The sequence below is a fragment of the Achroia grisella genome, unplaced genomic scaffold (genome assembly GCF_030625045.1).
Source record: "Achroia grisella isolate CSIRO2021 unplaced genomic scaffold, CSIRO_AGI_Agris_v1 utg947, whole genome shotgun sequence".
NCBI lineage: Eukaryota > Metazoa > Arthropoda > Insecta > Lepidoptera > Pyralidae > Achroia > Achroia grisella.
Window position 1 is genome coordinate 1702294 of NW_026713071.1, and position 19494 is coordinate 1721787.

The window sequence follows — 19494 nt, forward strand, 5'->3', positions numbered from 1 at the left end:
ATAATTATTTATTATAAATATTTTTAGTTCTTCCTCTTCTTTGACCGCCTCTTGGGCCACTGAAACAGAAGTTGTTGTTTAAAAGTATATAATAACAGTAATAACCCAGGGCAATTCACACAGCACCGTCTCATCCTAAACCAAACAAAGCTTGTACTATAGTATACGTTTTTTTTTACTAGTAGACAATAATTTACATAGAAAATAGAAATCATACATCGAACCCGATCATCGGCAGTATGGCGCTATACTACTGAGCCCGTCAATAACAGATGTACCTATTTATTATTCAATCAACTATTTCGAAAGTTCGGCAAAAAGTAATATTTAAAAAAATGTCAAACTGCCTATTTATATAAGATGGCTTTGGTATGATAATAGTTACGCAATTTTGGATCTTATTACCATACACAAATGATTCTAATTTAAACAATAATTTCGCGACTGAACTTAATTGAAGCAAAACAATTGATTTTGTACTCAATTACAACTTAGTTACGTCCATAATTACTATAGAACTTTAAACTCATCTTAGTTTGGAACTAGATGGCGCTGTATGAGTTGTCCAAGATTATTTTCTAATTTTATGTAACTAGAAGTGCAAGCTGTTGGCCCACCTGATGGTAAGTGGGACCGTTGCCTATATACATGAACAGCACTGCGGATATAACGTCATTATGTGACATCCGTATCCAGATTTATAACGCTTCTTTATAGATTAAAGTCTTTACAATTACGCCTCTTGATCTGTTCATTCGATATTGTAAGCCAATTAAAAAATGTGGACGAATACATGTTTTAACTAATTTGTCTATAAACATATAGCTTAACTTGAAATTTGGAATATATAGACTATTTCAAAAGCTTAGGGAAGCCTACTACAGACTTTCCCAAACATACACGGAAATGTTATGTTTTAAATATAAAAAAAACTCCGTACTAATGAGGCCCTTTGGTTTTGTATATAGGACACTCAATATTACCCGCCTTCACTGGATTGAAATATAATTCACACAGTGTAAGTATATAATTAAAAAAAAATATAATGACAATTTACACAGAAGGTTAGACCAATCAATGGGATTTTCTATGTATAGGAAATCAATATTTTTATTGCCCTATTTATATAACTTTGCTCTTGCAATATTGAATTACTAATGTCAGCTTAAATAAAAATTAATTATTAAACAAAGTTAAAATTTAATTTCTAATTTATTTTAGGATGTTAATAATATAAATTACTAATTAAATTTTAGTTAAATAAATATTAATTCATTACAAACCTGAAAATTTAATTTGTAATTTATTTTATTAATAAAATAATTCTTTATTGTAAACAATCAATTGATTGGTCTAATATATAAATACAATCAACAATATAATTTAATGTACAGACAGACAGACAGGGCAAACAAACAATAGCTTTACTTACTTATGTATTTCTTATTAGGTAGACCTTAAAAATTATGTCAATCCAGCTAATGTTACCTTGTGTATACCAAAAAAGATTTACAGATTCATATATTTCAGTTGATTGTATTATTCAATAGTTATTTTAGTATTTGAAAACTAATAATCGGTATTCAGTAATTTTTGAGGTACATTCATGATTACAAATATTTACTCGACAGAAGATCAACAAAGAACAAAACAAAGAAATGCAACATCGCATCTCCTCTCAAATAGTGTTACAAAAAAATAAAACACCAATTTCGCCAGTGAAAGACGTTTCAAATGTTCTAATTTATTTTTCACATTTCTGATAAATAAGCTAAATAAAAACTGAGCTAAAAGTATAATGAATTCTAAAACAAGTTAAATAAATAAAAAAATAAATTTTAATATTGTCTTTAATTGTTACTCTTTCTGAGCAGAGATGCGACGTACTAAAATCATGTTATTATCATCATTTTAGCATTTGCATATTTGTCATCACTGTCCACTGCTGAACCGGTTTTCCCATAAAATAACGATAAAATATTTCATTTCATAAATCGTTTTGTTTTTGGGAAAATATATATAAAAGTTATTTTGTTTGAAGTGGGATTTGAACCCATTTCGTTTAAGTACATGTATTCAGATCTATAAAACTAGTTGCACATTTAGAAAATCATGAATGTATCTAGTTTGGGATTTCAGACATTTAAATTACTACTGCCGTGTCGATAGTCGCTTATTTTCGCTCAAATAATTCAAACATAGCTAGCCTATTTATATAACTATAGTTTTTGTGGTACGACTTATCATGTATTAATGGTATGGGGTGCCAGTGAAGGATGAAGGAATGAAATCAGATGAAGCTGTGACACGAATTGACGATTTATCACGATGGTAATTAAGGAGTCCGCGTAGAGGTAGTTATAGATTATAATTATAAAATTCATGAATATTATTTTACCGTGTACGTGTGTTATGTATTAAAAATACATAATACATACACTATTCGTGTGGTATTAGATGAAGTAAAACAGCGAGTGAAAGGGAATAGAACGATGTCGGAGAGAAAATTGAACAGAATAACGAAATAAACACAATGCACTTATAAAGAAATAATTTCTTATGACGTGCACTTTATGTGAGACTTTTAAAATCGAAGAATGGACCTCTCTTTGTGACTTATGTATAATATTTTAATTAATATTAAAACGAAAAAAAATATTCCTATATTCTACATTATACTATTACATTACGCAAAGATGCAAGCTCTCCTTTGAATTTACAAAATCAGAATTTGTTGCTCTTAAAGGCACTTATATATATATACACATACGTACGTTCCTTCACACGCGAATTGGTTATGGCGCAGTAAAGAGTGCGCAGAGAAAGCGTACGAGAAATGACGTGCGCGCACCGGCAGCTCGCGATTCCAAAGTTTTTTCCAAAGACACTTAATTTTTTTTATAAATGACTAAAAACTATAATTATGTTTCTACTCTATAGTCAGATGTCCGCCATTTTGAAATGATAATTAATTATTGCTAAAAGGCAGTAAAGCACGATTGTAGAACGCGGGAGTGTGTCAGCTGGCGGATCGCGGTGTATTATGTGAAAGCATATTCGCATATGAGAGAGCGTACGTGTAAAGGTAGATAATGTATTCATTAGGAATCAATTTTTGGCCCCAGTAGTGTATTAAGTGTTTATGTATATATTTATGATCATTTTGCAAAAAGACAATAGATTTGAACTCATCGATTCTATTATTGTTAAAAATAAATAAAACAAATAAATCTGATTTAAATTTGGAGTAAAAAATATCTATTTCAAATTTGTATTCCTTATTATGGCGTCCTATTGTGACGTTACATCTAACCTAAAATATATATGTATTATTATTATGATTATCATAATGAATTATGATTTATTATAGTCTGTGGTTTTCACTGAAATGTTTTTGTTAGGTAATCTTTATTAGGCGTGAAGCAATGCTCTTCGATTGGATTTTCACATAATATGGTAGATAAACGTAATTATGCATTTTATGTTATTAAATTTGAGCCAATATTTGTATTTATAATAACAATTTAAATATTTATCATCCTAATCTTTGGTATAAATAAATATATCAAAACTTCTACGGTTGATTAGTAGAGAAAAAGCATAATTTATTTCAAACATTAACCACAGTTACTGAGAATACTGATTTCATAATCACATAAAATACCATAAAATTAATATTCGTCGTTGATGGCATACATAATGTTTTAGCAGATCCATTAGATAGTGCGGCTAAAGTAATTTGCTCATTGGTGAAGTGTATTAGTATTAGTTTGAGGGTAGAATGGGACAGTCATGTATTTTTAGTTTGTTCAAAAGTCCCTTCAATTTCAAATAGTTCTAAAATTCTTTTATCTACCAAATTATTTATTAAAATCTGCAATTATTTTGTTTGTGTGTAAGTATAAATAAATATCACTGACTGAATCAGAAATAAGAATTTATTTGAATTACAGAACCACATTAAAGTATCATTGCCGTGAGAATATATGTATCTCATACAAATTTCGAGCCTACACGAGTGCAATCTGAACTACTTGTAGGGTATATTGTCACGATACAAAGATAGTCCAACATAAAAGCGTTCATAACCGACCATCGACACGGGGCAAACATTTAAAGATGTTACCAATGTTTCTGGACACAAATATCACCATTTCCAAAGGATTTCGAGTAAAGTAATGCAGATTGACGGCGATACCTTTTGACCTGCGCGCCTCTGCTCCTTTTCGTCCAACTAGTGACAAACAAACACACAGCCTTCTTGCGAAATATGATCCACAATCACAATATATAAGACATCAATTTAAATGACTTGTAATGCAAATTCCATTGGGTTTTCTAACACCAATTAGTTTGAAAAAGTTATTATTTTGTGATTGTTAAGACTAATAACCAATATTGAATTGAAGATATCTTTATCTAAGAACAAACAAACATACAAATGTTATACAGGATGACTTTGTTTACCGTTCGGAAAAAATTATAACGCATAATAGGTATATACATGGGGATTCGGTTTATATTATTAAAAAACTTGCTATTTGTTTTTGTTTTTGTTTGTCGTAAAGATGCATTAATAAAACAGTTCTTAGAATTAGAGTTTGTTATGGAAATTGTAAATTTAAAACTTAATATTTTGACATAAACAAACATTTAAATTAAAAAATATGATACATTTTCGTATGAAGTTAAGTTATAATCATAGTTTCTTAAATAAATAAATTTTATAGGCGGCGTAGGTATATACTTATGCCGCGCTATACACAACGCGGAGTGAGAATTTTTATTCTTTGTTTACATAAAAATCAAACGCTTGGTATATATTGTAATTTTAGTAGTTGTATTAAATAAAATTGCTTTGTAGACAGCGTAGTTACATACATACCCCGCACAATATACAACGCCAAATGAGAAATTCTATTCCGTATCTTCAGAAAAATCAAACGTTTGGTATATATTGTAATTTCAGTATCTGTATGAAATAAAATTACTTTGTTTAGAGAGTAGATAGGTACATAATTACATCGCGCTATATTTATAAACATGGAATAAGAAATTTTTACAGTGATTTCAGAAAAATTCAAATCCTTAGTATATATTGTAATTAGACTAAGTATAGTGTTTGACTATAGTAATTTATATAACATGTATGTATTAATTTTCTACGAACGAAAAAAAAAGTCACCCGGTATATAACTGGATATTGACGAAAAAGTATTAAGTTTTGTTTCCCTTCAGACAAAAATAAATTACATACCAACTTCCTAAAGGCATCTCTTGAAATGTCGTGTAATTTTGAGAAGATGATTTTAGAAAGTTTACTAAGTTGTATAAGTTAGTTACTTTGTTATACTATGCAGGAATCGAACCTGTACCGTTAATAAAAAGTAGAGTTTTTGCGTTGGGTAATATATTAATATTAATAATAATATTATTATTACCTTATGATCGCTCTCAAAAATGTATTATTTCCCTTTGTTATAAATATTAAATGTTTATAATCTTTCGTAATATTCAAAATAAAAAAAATTTGGTCATTATTTATTCCTATTTCTATTTATTAATATATGAAATATTAAGCAGTAATCTATTTTTATATCAATATATATTTGTATCAATAAATTAAACAATAATTATATTAACTATTTTTATTGCCAATCAGTTTGCTTTGTAAGCTGCGTTACGGTTGTAGAATGTATATTATGCAGTGAAATTACAGGATAAGAGGCATGATAATAGTTCTCTGAAATGGCAACGCATGGTGGCATCACTAGTCACATGATAACGTGATGTCTATAGTGCTGTTCATGTTTATAGGCGACCGTTACCGCTTACCAACAGCAGCCATCAGCTTATTTACCATTCCAATTAAATAAAATTGACAATTGCCTAACGGACGGAAATTAATTTAATAATAAACAGCAAATATTACAGTTTTATTGGTAACTAGCGACCCTTTACAAATCTTTGAATATCTCGGCTTGTTCTATACTATAACACGCATGTATTATACATATAAACCTTCCTCTTAAATCACTATATATTTTAAAAGATCTAAGTGAACAGACAGTAGTTTTATACTATGTAAAGATAAAGTTACTGAAATATTTGTACGCTGGACATAAGTAGATATTGTAAGGGTCATTACATGTATAATAATATATAAATATATTACTAAAAATAAGTTTGAAATCTTTATAAAAGTGACTTAAACATTCTCACTGTAGAATAAATAATGTTTTGAGAGCGATCATATATATATTTTCAATTATCATATTACTTCACACACCAACTTAAATTGCTTTTTCTCATATAAATGGCTAATTGCCATTGCAAAGCGTTTTGCACACTTGAATAGCAATTAAAGTATTGCCATTCAAGTTTGGTTCATTTAATAGAAACTGACAACCGTTGTCTACATACGACAGGTACTACGCACATCACAAAAACATTGTGATGTTTATTTTAGGGACCATCCATTAATCACGCGATGTTTTTTAATATTTCAACCCCCTCATCAACCCCTTAGTCCCCTTGATGACACATGCTGTGGTTTAAGTATAATCCCCTGTCTACAAAATCACGTGTCACAATTTTTAATACCTATAAAGAATCTTGAAATTTTTAGAATATCTTTTAACACGTTAAAGACCGCATGGGTCCATCACCGGTGGTCACTCTGCAACGAAAGTAAATTTACACGTTGGGACCGAGTGATCACCTGATACCAACGTGTAAATCTACTTGATGGTGATTATCCGTTGGCACTTTGAAATAAATCTAGGGGTTAAATAATGTCTACATCAAATAATTGTACACGAACAAAATATTTAAAAAATGATCATGAGGCCATGATCGACGTTCCGGGTTGTATCTGGCGCAAAGTATTTCCTTAGCAATTCAACGTGGAAATGCCGCGAGCGTTATGGGAACCTTTAATCCAGGTACGATACGGGACAGTCTTAGCATTTTACTTTTATGTATTTTGTATTGTATGATAAAAATTTCATATTAATTATATAGAAAATCCTTTATTCATATAAAAAAAAAATCTATACATATAAATAACATTGGAGTGTCTGTTTGTAACATTGAAATAACCGTTTTTTCCTATTTCCTATTTCAATTTGCATATGAATATAAATACGACACATACACCAAAAAACCACTTTTAACAATTTTTGTCAGTCTGTCTGTCTGTCTGTCTGGCGGTCTGTTTGTTCCGACTAATCTCTGAAATGGCTGGATCGATTTTTACGGGACTTTTATTGGCAACTAGCTGATGTAATAAGGAGTAACTAGGCTACTTTGATTTCAGAAAAAAAAGTTAAATTCCACGCGGACGAAGTCGCGGGAATAGCTAGTTAACAATAAAAATGCCGGTACCTATGTGAGAAATAATTTTCAAAGTGGTCTTCAACGTGTTAAATATAACATACAAGTAAATAAAGTATAATCTAATTTTGTTCTAGAAAAGTCTAGTTTCTGAACGAAAAAGTAGCTTGCGTTCAGAAATTGCGCGTTTGACGAATAAATAAATACACGTGTTTCATTACATCCCTCCTCTTTGGAGAATCTCGTGTTTAATGGACAGGCCCTTACCTCATGTTTGAACAATCCTGGGACATATCACCGTAGATTTACCACAGTATCCTGTAATTTCACCTCTATTACTTACCCTTCAGACTGAAACAATGTTTTCAGTAATACACTTGGTTGAAACATTTCTTCTGATGGATATTGCTTCGACACCAGATATGGTTTCAAAGGTTTTAAGATTTTATTCATAATAAGCAGGATTATATGATATGATTATATTAAAAATATATATATGTATTATATAATAAATGCTATAGTATACCTGTCTTTGTGTTCCTATATTATAAATGCGAAAGTAACTCTGTCTGTCAGTCTGTCTCGCTTTCACGCCAAAACCACTGAACCGATTTAAATGAAATTTGGTACCTATGTTTTAACAAAACCATCTTAACGGGGTGATATTTTGTACAGAATTGAGAAATCTCGTATAACAGGTAGTAATTTATAAAGTCCGATTTGTGAAGAAATTCGGTAATCAAAAGATCAACATTATCTTATCATCATCTATTGATACCCCGCCAGTGTATATCGTTAGTGCAGGCAGGTGCACTGTATCATATGTTATATAAATAATACTAAATTATTTAAATTATTAACCGGGTCTTAACACGAATATTTTATGGCAAATAAAGGTATTTACTTCTCTCGACGTTTCGACTAGGTTGCACTAGCCGTGGTCACGAGCTGACTGACAGGTAAATACCTTTATTTGCCATAAAACGTTTGTGTTAAGACCCGGTTAATAATTTAAATAATGTATATTAAACACGAAAGTTTAAAAATACTAAATTGTTTGAATTAAAATAAATAATTTATTTATAATGTTTTGTTAAAATATCGTTATCATTCCCAAGAAAAAAAATATGATGTCAACAAGTCATTGTCTCTGATTACACCGTGTGGGATAACAGTCTTGACGGGGCATCATTTGTATAAAGCAGCATGTCTGTAATTATAATTTCAACAAACGTTAGCACTTTATCGTACAACGCCAAATGAATGGCGACTGCGAATTTGAAGCTATATCTGGTGTCGATTTTACAATAAAACACAATTTATATGTATGTGTATGTATATGTGTGTATGTGTATGTATATGTATGTGTATGCATGTATGTATGTGTGTGTGTGTGTGTGTGTGTGTGTGTGTGTGTGTGTGTGTGTGTGTGTGTGTGTGTGTGTGTGTGTGTGTGTGTGTGTGTGTGTAGGGCTGACCTTGATCGCTTGCGGGGGCGTCCGTTGTCGTGCGGGGGGGCGGCGCGGCTCGCGACTCAGCTGATCAGGGTTGTGTGTGAACGCGCACGGCAGGATACGTCGGAACCTGTGTCACCAAACGGCAAAATAATAAAAGACAGCTTCGGTGGTCTAGCGGTTTTAATGGTTTACGTCCGATGGTCGCGGGTTCAATTCCTCGCACGGCACAAACATTTGTATTCATGAGTATGATTGTTTGTATCGGTCTGGGTGTTTGCTATGTATATTATGCATGTATTTACGAAAAAGAAATTATCTATGTATTTGTATCAGTTATCTAGTACCCATAACACAAGCTTTGGGTCTAGATGGCGCTGTGTGAATTGTCTTGAGATTATTATTATTATGAAAAAGTGGAACTGAGGGTTAGTAGTATATCTTACTTATGGTAAGGCAGTAGGACCGGCGCGAGTGTAGGCGCGAGACGCAAGGCTGCGGACTCGTCCGCTTCGGCCGCCGTCGCTCCTCCAAACTGCAGCTGCAGGGCCTGCACCCCCGCTGGCGGCGGCCCGCACGAGCTACTCTTGTATAGCAGCGCGTTGAGCCCGTGAACCGGCTGTACATACAGCTCTCATTATGGACCATATATGATACATACAGTTGAAGAGAACCCTGCTAAAGTTATACGACACTTATCAAGAACATGACAAGTTGAGGGAGGAGGGGTAGACACTGGTATGAACGTCCTAAATACCTCCAAATTAAAAATATTTATCTATACATATATATAAAACGGGAGTGTCTGTTTGTAATATTGAAATAACCGTTTTTTACTACATGCATATGAATATAAATACGGTACATATATCAAACTAACATTTTTTATAATTTTTGTCAATCTGTCTGTCGGTCTGTTTGTTCTGGCTAATCTCTGAATTGGCTAGACCGATTTTAACGGGACTTTTATTGGCAGGCAGCTGATGTAATAAGGAGTAACTTAGGCTACTTTTATTTTGGAAAACTATAGTTAAATACGACGTGGACGAAGTCGCGGTAATAGCTAGTAAATAATAAATATGCTTTATCGTCAATATCGGCCGTTTGACCCGCAGCAATGATATTTAATCATTGCAACCAGGACACCAAAAGAAACACTATAATTAAAATATCTGTGAATATTATCATATTTATTGAACGAAGCCTACTACTCACTAAACTATTACTTTATTAATAACAAATGTGCACGGCAATAATTGTTTATTCCTGGGATTTTCATATAATATTAAACACCCATAATTATAATTAGTAAATCACGGGATATTACCACGTTTTATTTTTGTTGAGTTCACGATATTTCGGCAGTGTTTCAACCGCTATGATCACGAGTAAACGAGCAGCGAGTAGATGGTAAATAAATCTTTTATGGGCAGACATATTCGTCTACCTTCACACGTCTTTGTTTATTGCTACTATTGAATCCCTTGATTTACTAATTATAATTATAAATAATGACCGCATCAAACTTAAAACAGTATATAAACAACCATATAAATAGACAATGTAAAGTGGCTTTAATAAAAAAGAAATTCAGTTGAGTTTCTTTTCAGTTATCAATCGAATCTGTACTTAACTGTAGGGAAATAATATTAATACAAAAAATTAGCTGTTAATAGCGGCTAAAATGGCCTATACTTGAATTGAGGGTAATAAAATTCTTACCTCATGCTCAAGGATGTAATATCCAGGCATTAGACCTTGGAGCTGGTTCAGTACTGTGTATATCCTGTTGGCAGCCTCAGAGAGTACATCATTGCCTGTCGTTAACTGGTCCAGCGTTACGTTGTCTATGGTTACTATTTCGCCTGTGGGCGCGTCTATTCTTACTGTAAAAAAAATATAGAAAGATTATATTAATATTAGCTGACCCCGGAAACGTTGTATGTATATGCCATATAAATCATCGCTATTAAGAAATAGGGGTTGAAGATAGGTGAAAAATTAGGGTTGTACATATTTTTTAATGCTAAATCGTAATAAAATATAAAAAATAATAAATTTGATCAATTCCTGGTGAATTTATCATTATGGGCTAATTGACCTGACCTAGTGCCTAACTTATCATCCTCCACTGGTGCCCCAGTGTACACTGGTGCCAACAGTTAACGCAGGCAGGTGAATCATACAACATTTTGTAATGGATTACCCTTAAAAAAATATAAATATATAAATACTATACCATTCAGCAACGAAGCGTTTCTTCGCAGTAACAGCGACAATGCTAAATTTCTGATTTTGTCCTGCGACTGACTACTGCCGCCCAGCTCGATCTGGTACTCCGGTATCGGTTCTAGGACCACTTCGCCAGTTTCATCCTGAAACAATGAAACATGTGAGCTTGCAGGCCTCGGTGGTCTAGAGGTTTAGCACACCGCTTTCCGAGGTTCGCGGGTTCGATTCCTCGCACGGTATGAATATTTGTATTCCTGAGTATGATTGTTTGTAACAGTCCATTTTGTATGTTTTTAAGTATGTATATCTATGAGTTATTTAGTATCTATAACATAAGCCCAACTTGGCTTGGGAGTAAATGGCATTGTCTGAATTGTTCAGGTATATTAATATCATTATTACATTAAATAACAAGATAGATGCTGTTGAGTAGTTTATTTAGAACAATTTAAGAGAAAAATCCCATCCCAATAAAGAAAACTCAACAGAAATACGAAAAAAAAATTCAGTTGAGCTTATTGCCAGTTCTTCACAATTGATTCTCTATACAGTACTGGAGGGCAGAGAAAAAAATAATACAAAATCTTGACGTTCATAAGAGGCTAAAATGTCCTACATGACTTTTGATTTAATTTAATTTGATTTGATCATCAAAACTGTCATCTTATAAACTCACCCTCACTCTATGTGTACAGTGTATGATGAAGTCCACCGTCTCTCTGGTGTTGCCATTTTTAATCTGCCACTTTCTAAACGACCTCGGTGAGATTCTAGCAAAATCTGTATCTGTAAAGATTAATAATCATATTATATTACTAGTTGTCCCGGCAAACGTTGTTTTGCCATATAAATTTAAGTATATTAAAGTTGGTGATAGAAGGGTGAAAATTTAGGGTTGTATGTATTTTTTAATGACACATAATAAAAAAAAAATTATTGCCCAAAAAATAAAAAAAATGTTAGAATGGTACATCTCGATACTTACCTTTACACGTGCAATTGTAGAATCCTACACTGTCAACTTTGTCATTGCGTTCTTTGTTTTTCTTACAGTGTGTCTCATTACTTGGCTTTTTCTTTACATTATTAGACTTTTGCTTAACTAGCATTTCTGTATCTGAACCTGACGTATAGTTACTCTGTGGGTTATTTACTGAAATTAAAATATAATTATTATCTGTACATATAGATAAAATTGTAGAGTCTGTTTGTAATATTGAAATAACCGTTTTTACCACATGAATACTGTGCATACACTACAATACTACAATAACATTTTTTACAATTTTTGTCTGTTTGTTCCCACTAATCTTTGAAATGGCTAGACCGATTTCGACGGGACTTTTTTTGGCAGGTAGCTGATGTAATAAGGAGTAACTTAGCCTTAGCCTTACTCCTTATTACATCAGTACTTTTATTCTAGAAAAATCTTTTATTTTTGATAAATAGAGTTAAATTCCACGCGGACGAAGTCGGAGGTACAGCTAGTTATCAAATAAAATGTTATATGTAATAATAATAATGACTACTATTCCGCCCCGTCTTTACATGGGTAGATAACTTTGTGAGTATTATATTAAAATACCATAATATGTAGTCTAAGAATGTGGTGAACATACCTGGTTCATCAATAAACAGAACATCATCATCATCACTACTTGAGTCAACATCAAATAAACTGGCCATAAGACTGGATTTTCTGCTCTTGTTATTGTCGTTGCTTGGATTTTTCGTTTTGTTTAAATCATTTTTATTCACATTATTATTTTTCATTCTGCAATAAATTATACCTTCATGTAAAAAAATAACTATCTATATAGAACATAATCATGTGACCGTAAAGTTTAGAAATGGTCCAAGCTTAGACCCTTGTGGTACACCCATTAGAACAAAGAATATTTAATTGGTTTCAAATTTTAATATTGCTGAGATAATAAAAGAGGATTATTATTATTATTTATAATTATACTCATTAGTCACTACTAAGTTCAGAAGAGTAAGGATCTACTTACGGTAAAAGTGTATTTTCTAATAGATGCCGTAACGCCTTATATGTACGTGTCTGCGCTGCCTCGCGAACTAAGGTAAACTCGCTGTCCAATATGATTACGTTGCAATTTTCGCCATCTAATAATAATTGGTAGTAACATTACAAATCTAAATTAACATAGATATCAAAGGTACCTTCTAAAAGAGCTTGGTCTGTCTAGAATTGGAAGTAAGTTATATACTAGAACGTGAATCTGAAGTTAGACTAGCAGGATCCTGCTGCGGAGTAGCGGTGAGTGTTGAAGTGCAATTTTCGCCATCTAAATATAATTGGTAGTAACATTACAAATCTAAATTAACATAGATATCAAAGGTACCATATCTTCTAAAAGAGCTTGGACTGTCTGAATTGCAGTAATGCATATAGCATATAGTAGAACATGTATCTAAAGCTGCACTAGCACGTTTCTACCAGATTTGGCTGGGCTGGGAGAGAAACACGAGCAGTGAAGGTGAGTGTTGAAGTGCGTCGTCAAAGGAACCTCACCTACACTGCTCGGAGTTTCCTTCCAGCACGATGAATGCATGGAATGCTAAGGAGTGCAGCTCATTATCAAAAGTAGTCTATGTGGGTATCACAGTCAGTCTTACTTATTTCTACTGTCAAAAAGATAGCTTTGTAAGCTGTATTTCTGTTGAAGGAAGCAGATAAGGCAGTGCGTAGCCAGGACAGACCGCTAGTAAATATATAGTACCTTGTCCAATAGCTGAGCAGACAGAGATTGGAATCCTCCAGCGACCACTACCCAGCAGACAGCACAGTGCGGGTTCACTGGCCACCAGCGGAGTCCCGGACGCCGCTGCCCATTGCGCCAGCGACAGGTACACCTCACGGAGCGGCAGCATAGTCTGGGATTCTTCGTCTGGAGAGCAACAGGGGTACAGATTCATTTATAGTTGTAAAACAAGCATATGTTACTGCTATGAAACTTTTCAGGTGTTTTACGTTCTGGCATTCTTATTTTAACTTCATCATATATGCTAATAATATAAAGAGGAAATATTATATTTTTAGTATGTTTGTCTGTTTGTAATGTATAACCATCTAATGATGACATCTCTTTAAAGAATACTACGACATTTTATCAATCGTTATATTGTCATTTCTTCCCGCAGAAATAAAAGTTTAAATCTTAGGCTAATACTTCACATGAGTACGGCCAAGGGGCCCTTAAACCTGCACTCGGATCACAAGTCCCGGGAAGTGCTCGAAGTTTCCTTCTCTGTCACACGATGGATCCAGATCCAAAGAAGTTAAGAAGCTTGTATTTCTCTCTATCAAATACTTGTGTACTTACTTGGTAGTACGAATCGGCACGGGTGCTTGTTACAAGGCTCTGGCACTGGGTACGGCCTTAATACTGTAGTCTTTTTGTGTAGCACTTCTGAATACTCCAGTAGTGGCAACTCTGAAATATTTACCTGTAAAAGTGGTATAAGTGAATATAATCACAGCTACCCTAACAACTACCTCAGTTGTCTAGCGGTTTAGGATATCGCCTTATTACCGATGGTTGTGGGTTCGATTTTAATGAGTATGATTGTCTGTATCGTTCTGGGTGTTTTCTATGTATATGATGTATGTATTACAAACAAAAATTATCTATGTTTTTATATCAGTTGACTAGTACCCATAACACAAGCTCTGCTTACCGTGGAACTAGATGGCGCTGTGTAAATTGTCCAGAGTTATTTAATCATTTTACTTATCCATACTAGACAAATGCGATCAATACATAGAAACATTTTGTTAAATACATACATATTAATATAGAAAACATCCAGACTGATACAAACAATTAAACTCATGAATACAAATATTTGTACTGTATGAGGAATAGAACTTGCAACCATCAGAAGTAAAACAGTGTTTTAAACCGCTAGAACATGAAGCCATCACAGTAATGTATTGTTAATTCTTCTATCACATATAGTAGATTGATTGCACCAAAAGAGCATGTCTAATCAGTTCATTATTATAATTTATTATATAAAAAAATATGAATTAAAAATAACTTACACTTTTGAGATCTTTATTGAATACTAAATTACATTTATGTTGACTTCCTTCCAGTGGAATTTGCGCGACCATCTCATAATCTTTTGGCAATGATTGCAGTTCATGCACTTTCAATTTGAACTCTGCTTCGTACACCATCTCGATCGGGGGTTTGGGCCGTAAAGCCCGGGAGCAGTGGTTATTGGTCCATTGAGTTTTGGCCCATTCTATGTATTCCTTTTGTTCTTTTTCATATATCTCCTTCAATTCCTGTAACGACATGGAAATAATGATTAATTTTTGCATATAGTATTTATAAAATTTAAATAAATAATAATAATAATATTTATTGCAGTTATAGGTTGTGTTACATAATTAAGTTGTACATAAGAGTCAATACAATTTTAACATACAAGTGTAATTGTGCCATCTGAACTAGTATAGAATTATACTGTATCTCAGATGTCACATACTTTCCCAGGGTGCATATTATTTCACTTATTAACATTTACTTTTACACAACACAAAAACATACATACAACTTAACATAACATTACATATTCGATAAAAAAAGGAAACAATATAAAGACATAAAGAAATAAAAAGACAAAAAGAAGTTGTCTATCCGTTGTACTTTTAAGGGTGTGTGTGCATACACGCCGCTGCAGGCAAGGATAGCTTGAAGGTCGGGACAGCTGCGATGCTAAAGGGTTACTTGCCATTCGATAAGAACCTGTAGAAAGTACTTGTATGCTGCTAGATACTTATGAATGGGTGCATGTAGGGACTTCATTTCCATGACTGATTAATTTGTTACTCAACAATTTTATTTATTTACTTTTGTCAATTAATAGTTTGCATTTTTTTTTTATTTAGACTTACTCTTAATATGTAATGCTGAATATTTGTTTAATAGAACAACATTACTTGTTTTTCTTGTGATGAGTCTCCCTTCCATATGAGTGGTAGAATAAATAAGATATGACTATTCAACACTTATTACATTAAATTTAGTTGAATAAATATTGGTAAAATAAAATAAGGATTGAAGAAGTACTTGAGAGGATTAAAGAAAAGATATAGATCATAGATATTATTGAGAATAGGCGGGGATACGACACGACGAACTAATTAACAACATTATTGAAGGAAAATAGATGGAAAGAGAGGAAGGGGAAGACCAAGACACAGCTATATCAAGCAAGTTAAAGAAAAAGTTGAAGTCGTGTCGTACCAACAGCTAAAAGGACTGATAGAAGATCGTGGAAGGTGGCGGGAGCTATATTGGTTGAAAAAGCACATAAAATAATGTGGACTTACTCGGAACACCCTGTGGTCCTGTTTCGTAGGTCGTGGTATGAATTGTTCGTCCAACACATGAGGGTTTTGTGAACATAACACTTTGAGGCACTGATAGTGCTGATGGGTCGATAAAGCAGATAATTTCAGGTGTTGCGCTATGGGTCGTATCCCTGCAACATACAGCCGCAATTGACGCTGCTCCTGTGAAGAAGTTACGTTTAGTTAGACTCAGTGATTACTATTCAGCACACTGTGTTACTTCAGAAGGTTGTGGCTTTGATTCCTCACAAGATGCAAATATTTGTATTAATGATGTTTGTATTAAGCTGGGTGTTATAGATCTATATTATGTATGTATTAAAAAAAAAATGTATTCAAATATGCATACCAGTTGTGTAGTACCTATAACAAAAACTCTACTTAGTATGGGACTAGAAGGCTTGTATTATTCTGGGTGTTATTGATGTGTATAATGCATGTATTTACAAAACAAAATGTATTTAAATATTTCTACAAGTTGTCTAGTAGCCATAACAAAAGCTCAACGTAGTATGGGATTAGATGGTGCTGTGTGAATTGTCCAAGGATATTATTAATAGTAAATCTAAATATATATGTAACTCGAAGGTGACTTACATAGTGATCTATCAACACACAGCCCAAACCACTGGATGGATCGGGCTGAAATTTGGCATGCAGGTAGATGTTATGATGTAGGCATCCGCTAAGAAAGGATTTTATTAATTCTACCCCCAAAGGGATAAAATAGGGGATGAAAGTTTATATGAAACTTTGTCAATTTTACACAAATCGGGCTGAGACTTTGCATGTAAAAAGCTACTATGACGTAGGACCTAAGAAAAGATTTTGATAAATTCCACCCCTAAGCGAAGCTGTGGGCAAAAGCTAGTACTGTATAAAATTGTTAAATACCCAATAACACTGTAATCATCACAAGTACCCATTCCTAACAATCACCTTCCCTGTTGATTAAAACAACTTACAAAATGATTTCTTTTAAATATTTGATCCCAGTCGAATCTATTGTGATGAGTATCATTCTCCGAGTCACTGGAGACCAGGGGGTCATGGAACTTATTTCTCAGTATCCTCTCGGTCACACAATTGTCCACCTCATCCTCAGTTATGAACTGAAAGTCTCTCTGTGACATACACCTGTTTAAAAAAACAAAATAATCATATACTAATTAATTTAAATGTAAAAGTAAAATAATTTATTTCTTCAAATTAAAGTAATCAAATCAAAATAATAATTTATTTTATATCAGGCTTTTATATGGTATGAATATGTCAAATCTACTATTAGTTTGGTGTACGAACTAAAAAGAACAAACAGGAAACTTAGCTCTTATTCTATTCTAAAATACAGATTTATTTTTTATTAAAGTAGGGAGAATGTAGTGACCAACAGCAGATGTTATTGTATTTTTGTAAAAAGGAAATACTGTGATCAGTGCCCGTAACTCACTGACCATTCCCCACAAGTGCCAGATAAGAAGTATATATAATAATTTCAAGTAAAAAAAAATTTATTCATATAGAACCTTTCTGATCTCTTGTAAGTCAAAATTTTATGGACACAAAATATGTATTTATATATACATACATAAATATTTTTACTGTAACAAATTTGGTAGTCTGTATTCACACATATTTTTTACTTATAACATAAAGTTGTACAATTGTTTATAAAAGCAACCGACAATATGCTTACCCATATTTCATGTATGGGAACTACATTCAGAATGAGTGGTTGATTAAAAAAATGTGCCTATGAAACTAGTACTTGAACTTAGTCTATTTGAATAAAGACTATTTACATCCTATTGACTATAATTTTTGGTACTATTTACTGGGCAGTGAACTTGTTATGTCAAATAGCAGTTAGATACATAAAAAATAACAAAATCGTCCTGTATTTAGAGTAACCGATACAAAATTTTATTCCTTTTGTAATGTTATCTAAGCCAACTATTAGAATTAAATATTCTAAACAGATTATACAGGTACATAATAACTTACTTTTATAACCTGCATTAATAATAAGCTAAATACGAAACTTACCAGTCAAATTGCCGAATATGTTCCATTATTGGAAAAACATCAATTACGTTTTTATATAGCCAATAAAATACAAATTTAAATACTTTGTAATCTAATAATTATAGTCACAATGTTAATTAAATAGTGTAAAATGAATTTTATTTGATTTTCTATAAAATTTACAAAACGCAATTCAACACATGATAATATTGATTTTCCAATATATTTCATTCTACAAATTTGACAATTCACGAAGAGACATATGAGATGGACTGACGTATCGTATTTAACTGTCAATTTTGTTGTCAAAAACGATTGTTATCATTCATGAATCGAATCGATTAGAGTGGTTGTAAATCTAACAATAAAAAATAATTCAAAACAAAAAAAAACAAAAAAAGAAAATAAAAAGTATGGCACTAGTTCTTAAGTTAGGTTTAGTTTAGTTAATCAGATTTCTTCATATATAAATTCCCGCCCTACATACTTTTAACACAGCTACCAGTGGGGGGGTTCGCCCCGAGGCTCCAATGTTCATCCTCCTAGGGTGATCAATGTTAATCAGCATAAAGCAATAAACGTCATACCAAAAACTTGAGACTATTATCCCACATTTTGACTTTAGAACAGGGCACGATAATACAATTCTAAGTACAATATAATGTTTTATTTTTTTAGATGCTATTAAATTGTTTTCCGTTTCTTAAGTATATTGTGCGATCTCTGTTCATGTAAAAATATAGTAATAAAAGTTTCATATGGATTAAAATGTGCAGTAAATAGGCAGGTAGTTATTTAATGAAGTTCAAATTTTTATTCTGTTAATAAATTTAACAGCCTTACCTAGCATCAGTAATGTTAATCAAAGAAAACTTTTCTCTTAAAAATAATTATGAATTTGTTTAACTTTTTAAATTATTTTTATAAGCTAAATAAGCCGAGAAATTAAAATATTTGTAATACACCCTTGCGAAGAAGAAGGGTCGCTAGTTACTAATAAAAAACTTAGTTTCGGTTCTAATTATAGTTTCGGATAATTATTCCCGAACTTGAGTTTTA

At 32.5% G+C, this 19494-nt stretch overlaps 1 protein-coding gene across 3 annotated transcripts; it reads right to left on the reverse strand.

Moving 5' to 3' along the window:
* Positions 1 to 8: 8 nt before the first annotated feature.
* Positions 9 to 18622, reverse strand: LOC131854048 (uncharacterized). 3 transcript variants are annotated; one of them, XM_059205169.1, is made up of 16 exons: positions 18457 to 18621; positions 17376 to 17547; positions 16390 to 16572; positions 15091 to 15339; positions 14369 to 14492; positions 13766 to 13933; positions 13034 to 13148; positions 12641 to 12795; positions 12007 to 12174; positions 11698 to 11807; positions 11029 to 11164; positions 10512 to 10675; positions 9236 to 9408; positions 8814 to 8919; positions 4199 to 4234; positions 9 to 59 (listed from the first exon to the last, which is right to left on the reverse strand). In XM_059205169.1, exons 1-16 carry the CDS (start codon positions 18480 to 18482, stop codon positions 24 to 26), a joined length of 2121 nt encoding a protein of 706 aa, XP_059061152.1. In that variant the 5' UTR covers positions 18483 to 18621; the 3' UTR covers positions 9 to 23. The 3 variants fall into 3 exon arrangements, with proteins under 3 accessions (XP_059061152.1, XP_059061153.1, XP_059061151.1); XM_059205170.1 differs by lacking the exon at positions 4199 to 4234; XM_059205168.1 differs by lacking the exon at positions 9 to 59 and having other exon boundaries at positions 1328 to 4234; positions 18457 to 18622.
* Between the last annotated feature and the right edge of the window lie 872 nt (positions 18623 to 19494).

Coding starts and splice junctions, on each gene's coding strand:
- LOC131854048 (XM_059205168.1), bottom strand. CDS start 18,482: ATGGAACATATTCGGCAATTTGACTG. Junction 14,493..15,090: donor TCAATAAAGATCTCAAAAGT/GTAAGTTATTTT, acceptor CCACTTTTACAG/GTAAATATTTCAGAGTTGCC. Junction 12,175..12,640: donor TCTGTTTATTGATGAACCAG/GTATGTTCACCA, acceptor TTTTAATTTCAG/TAAATAACCCACAGAGTAAC.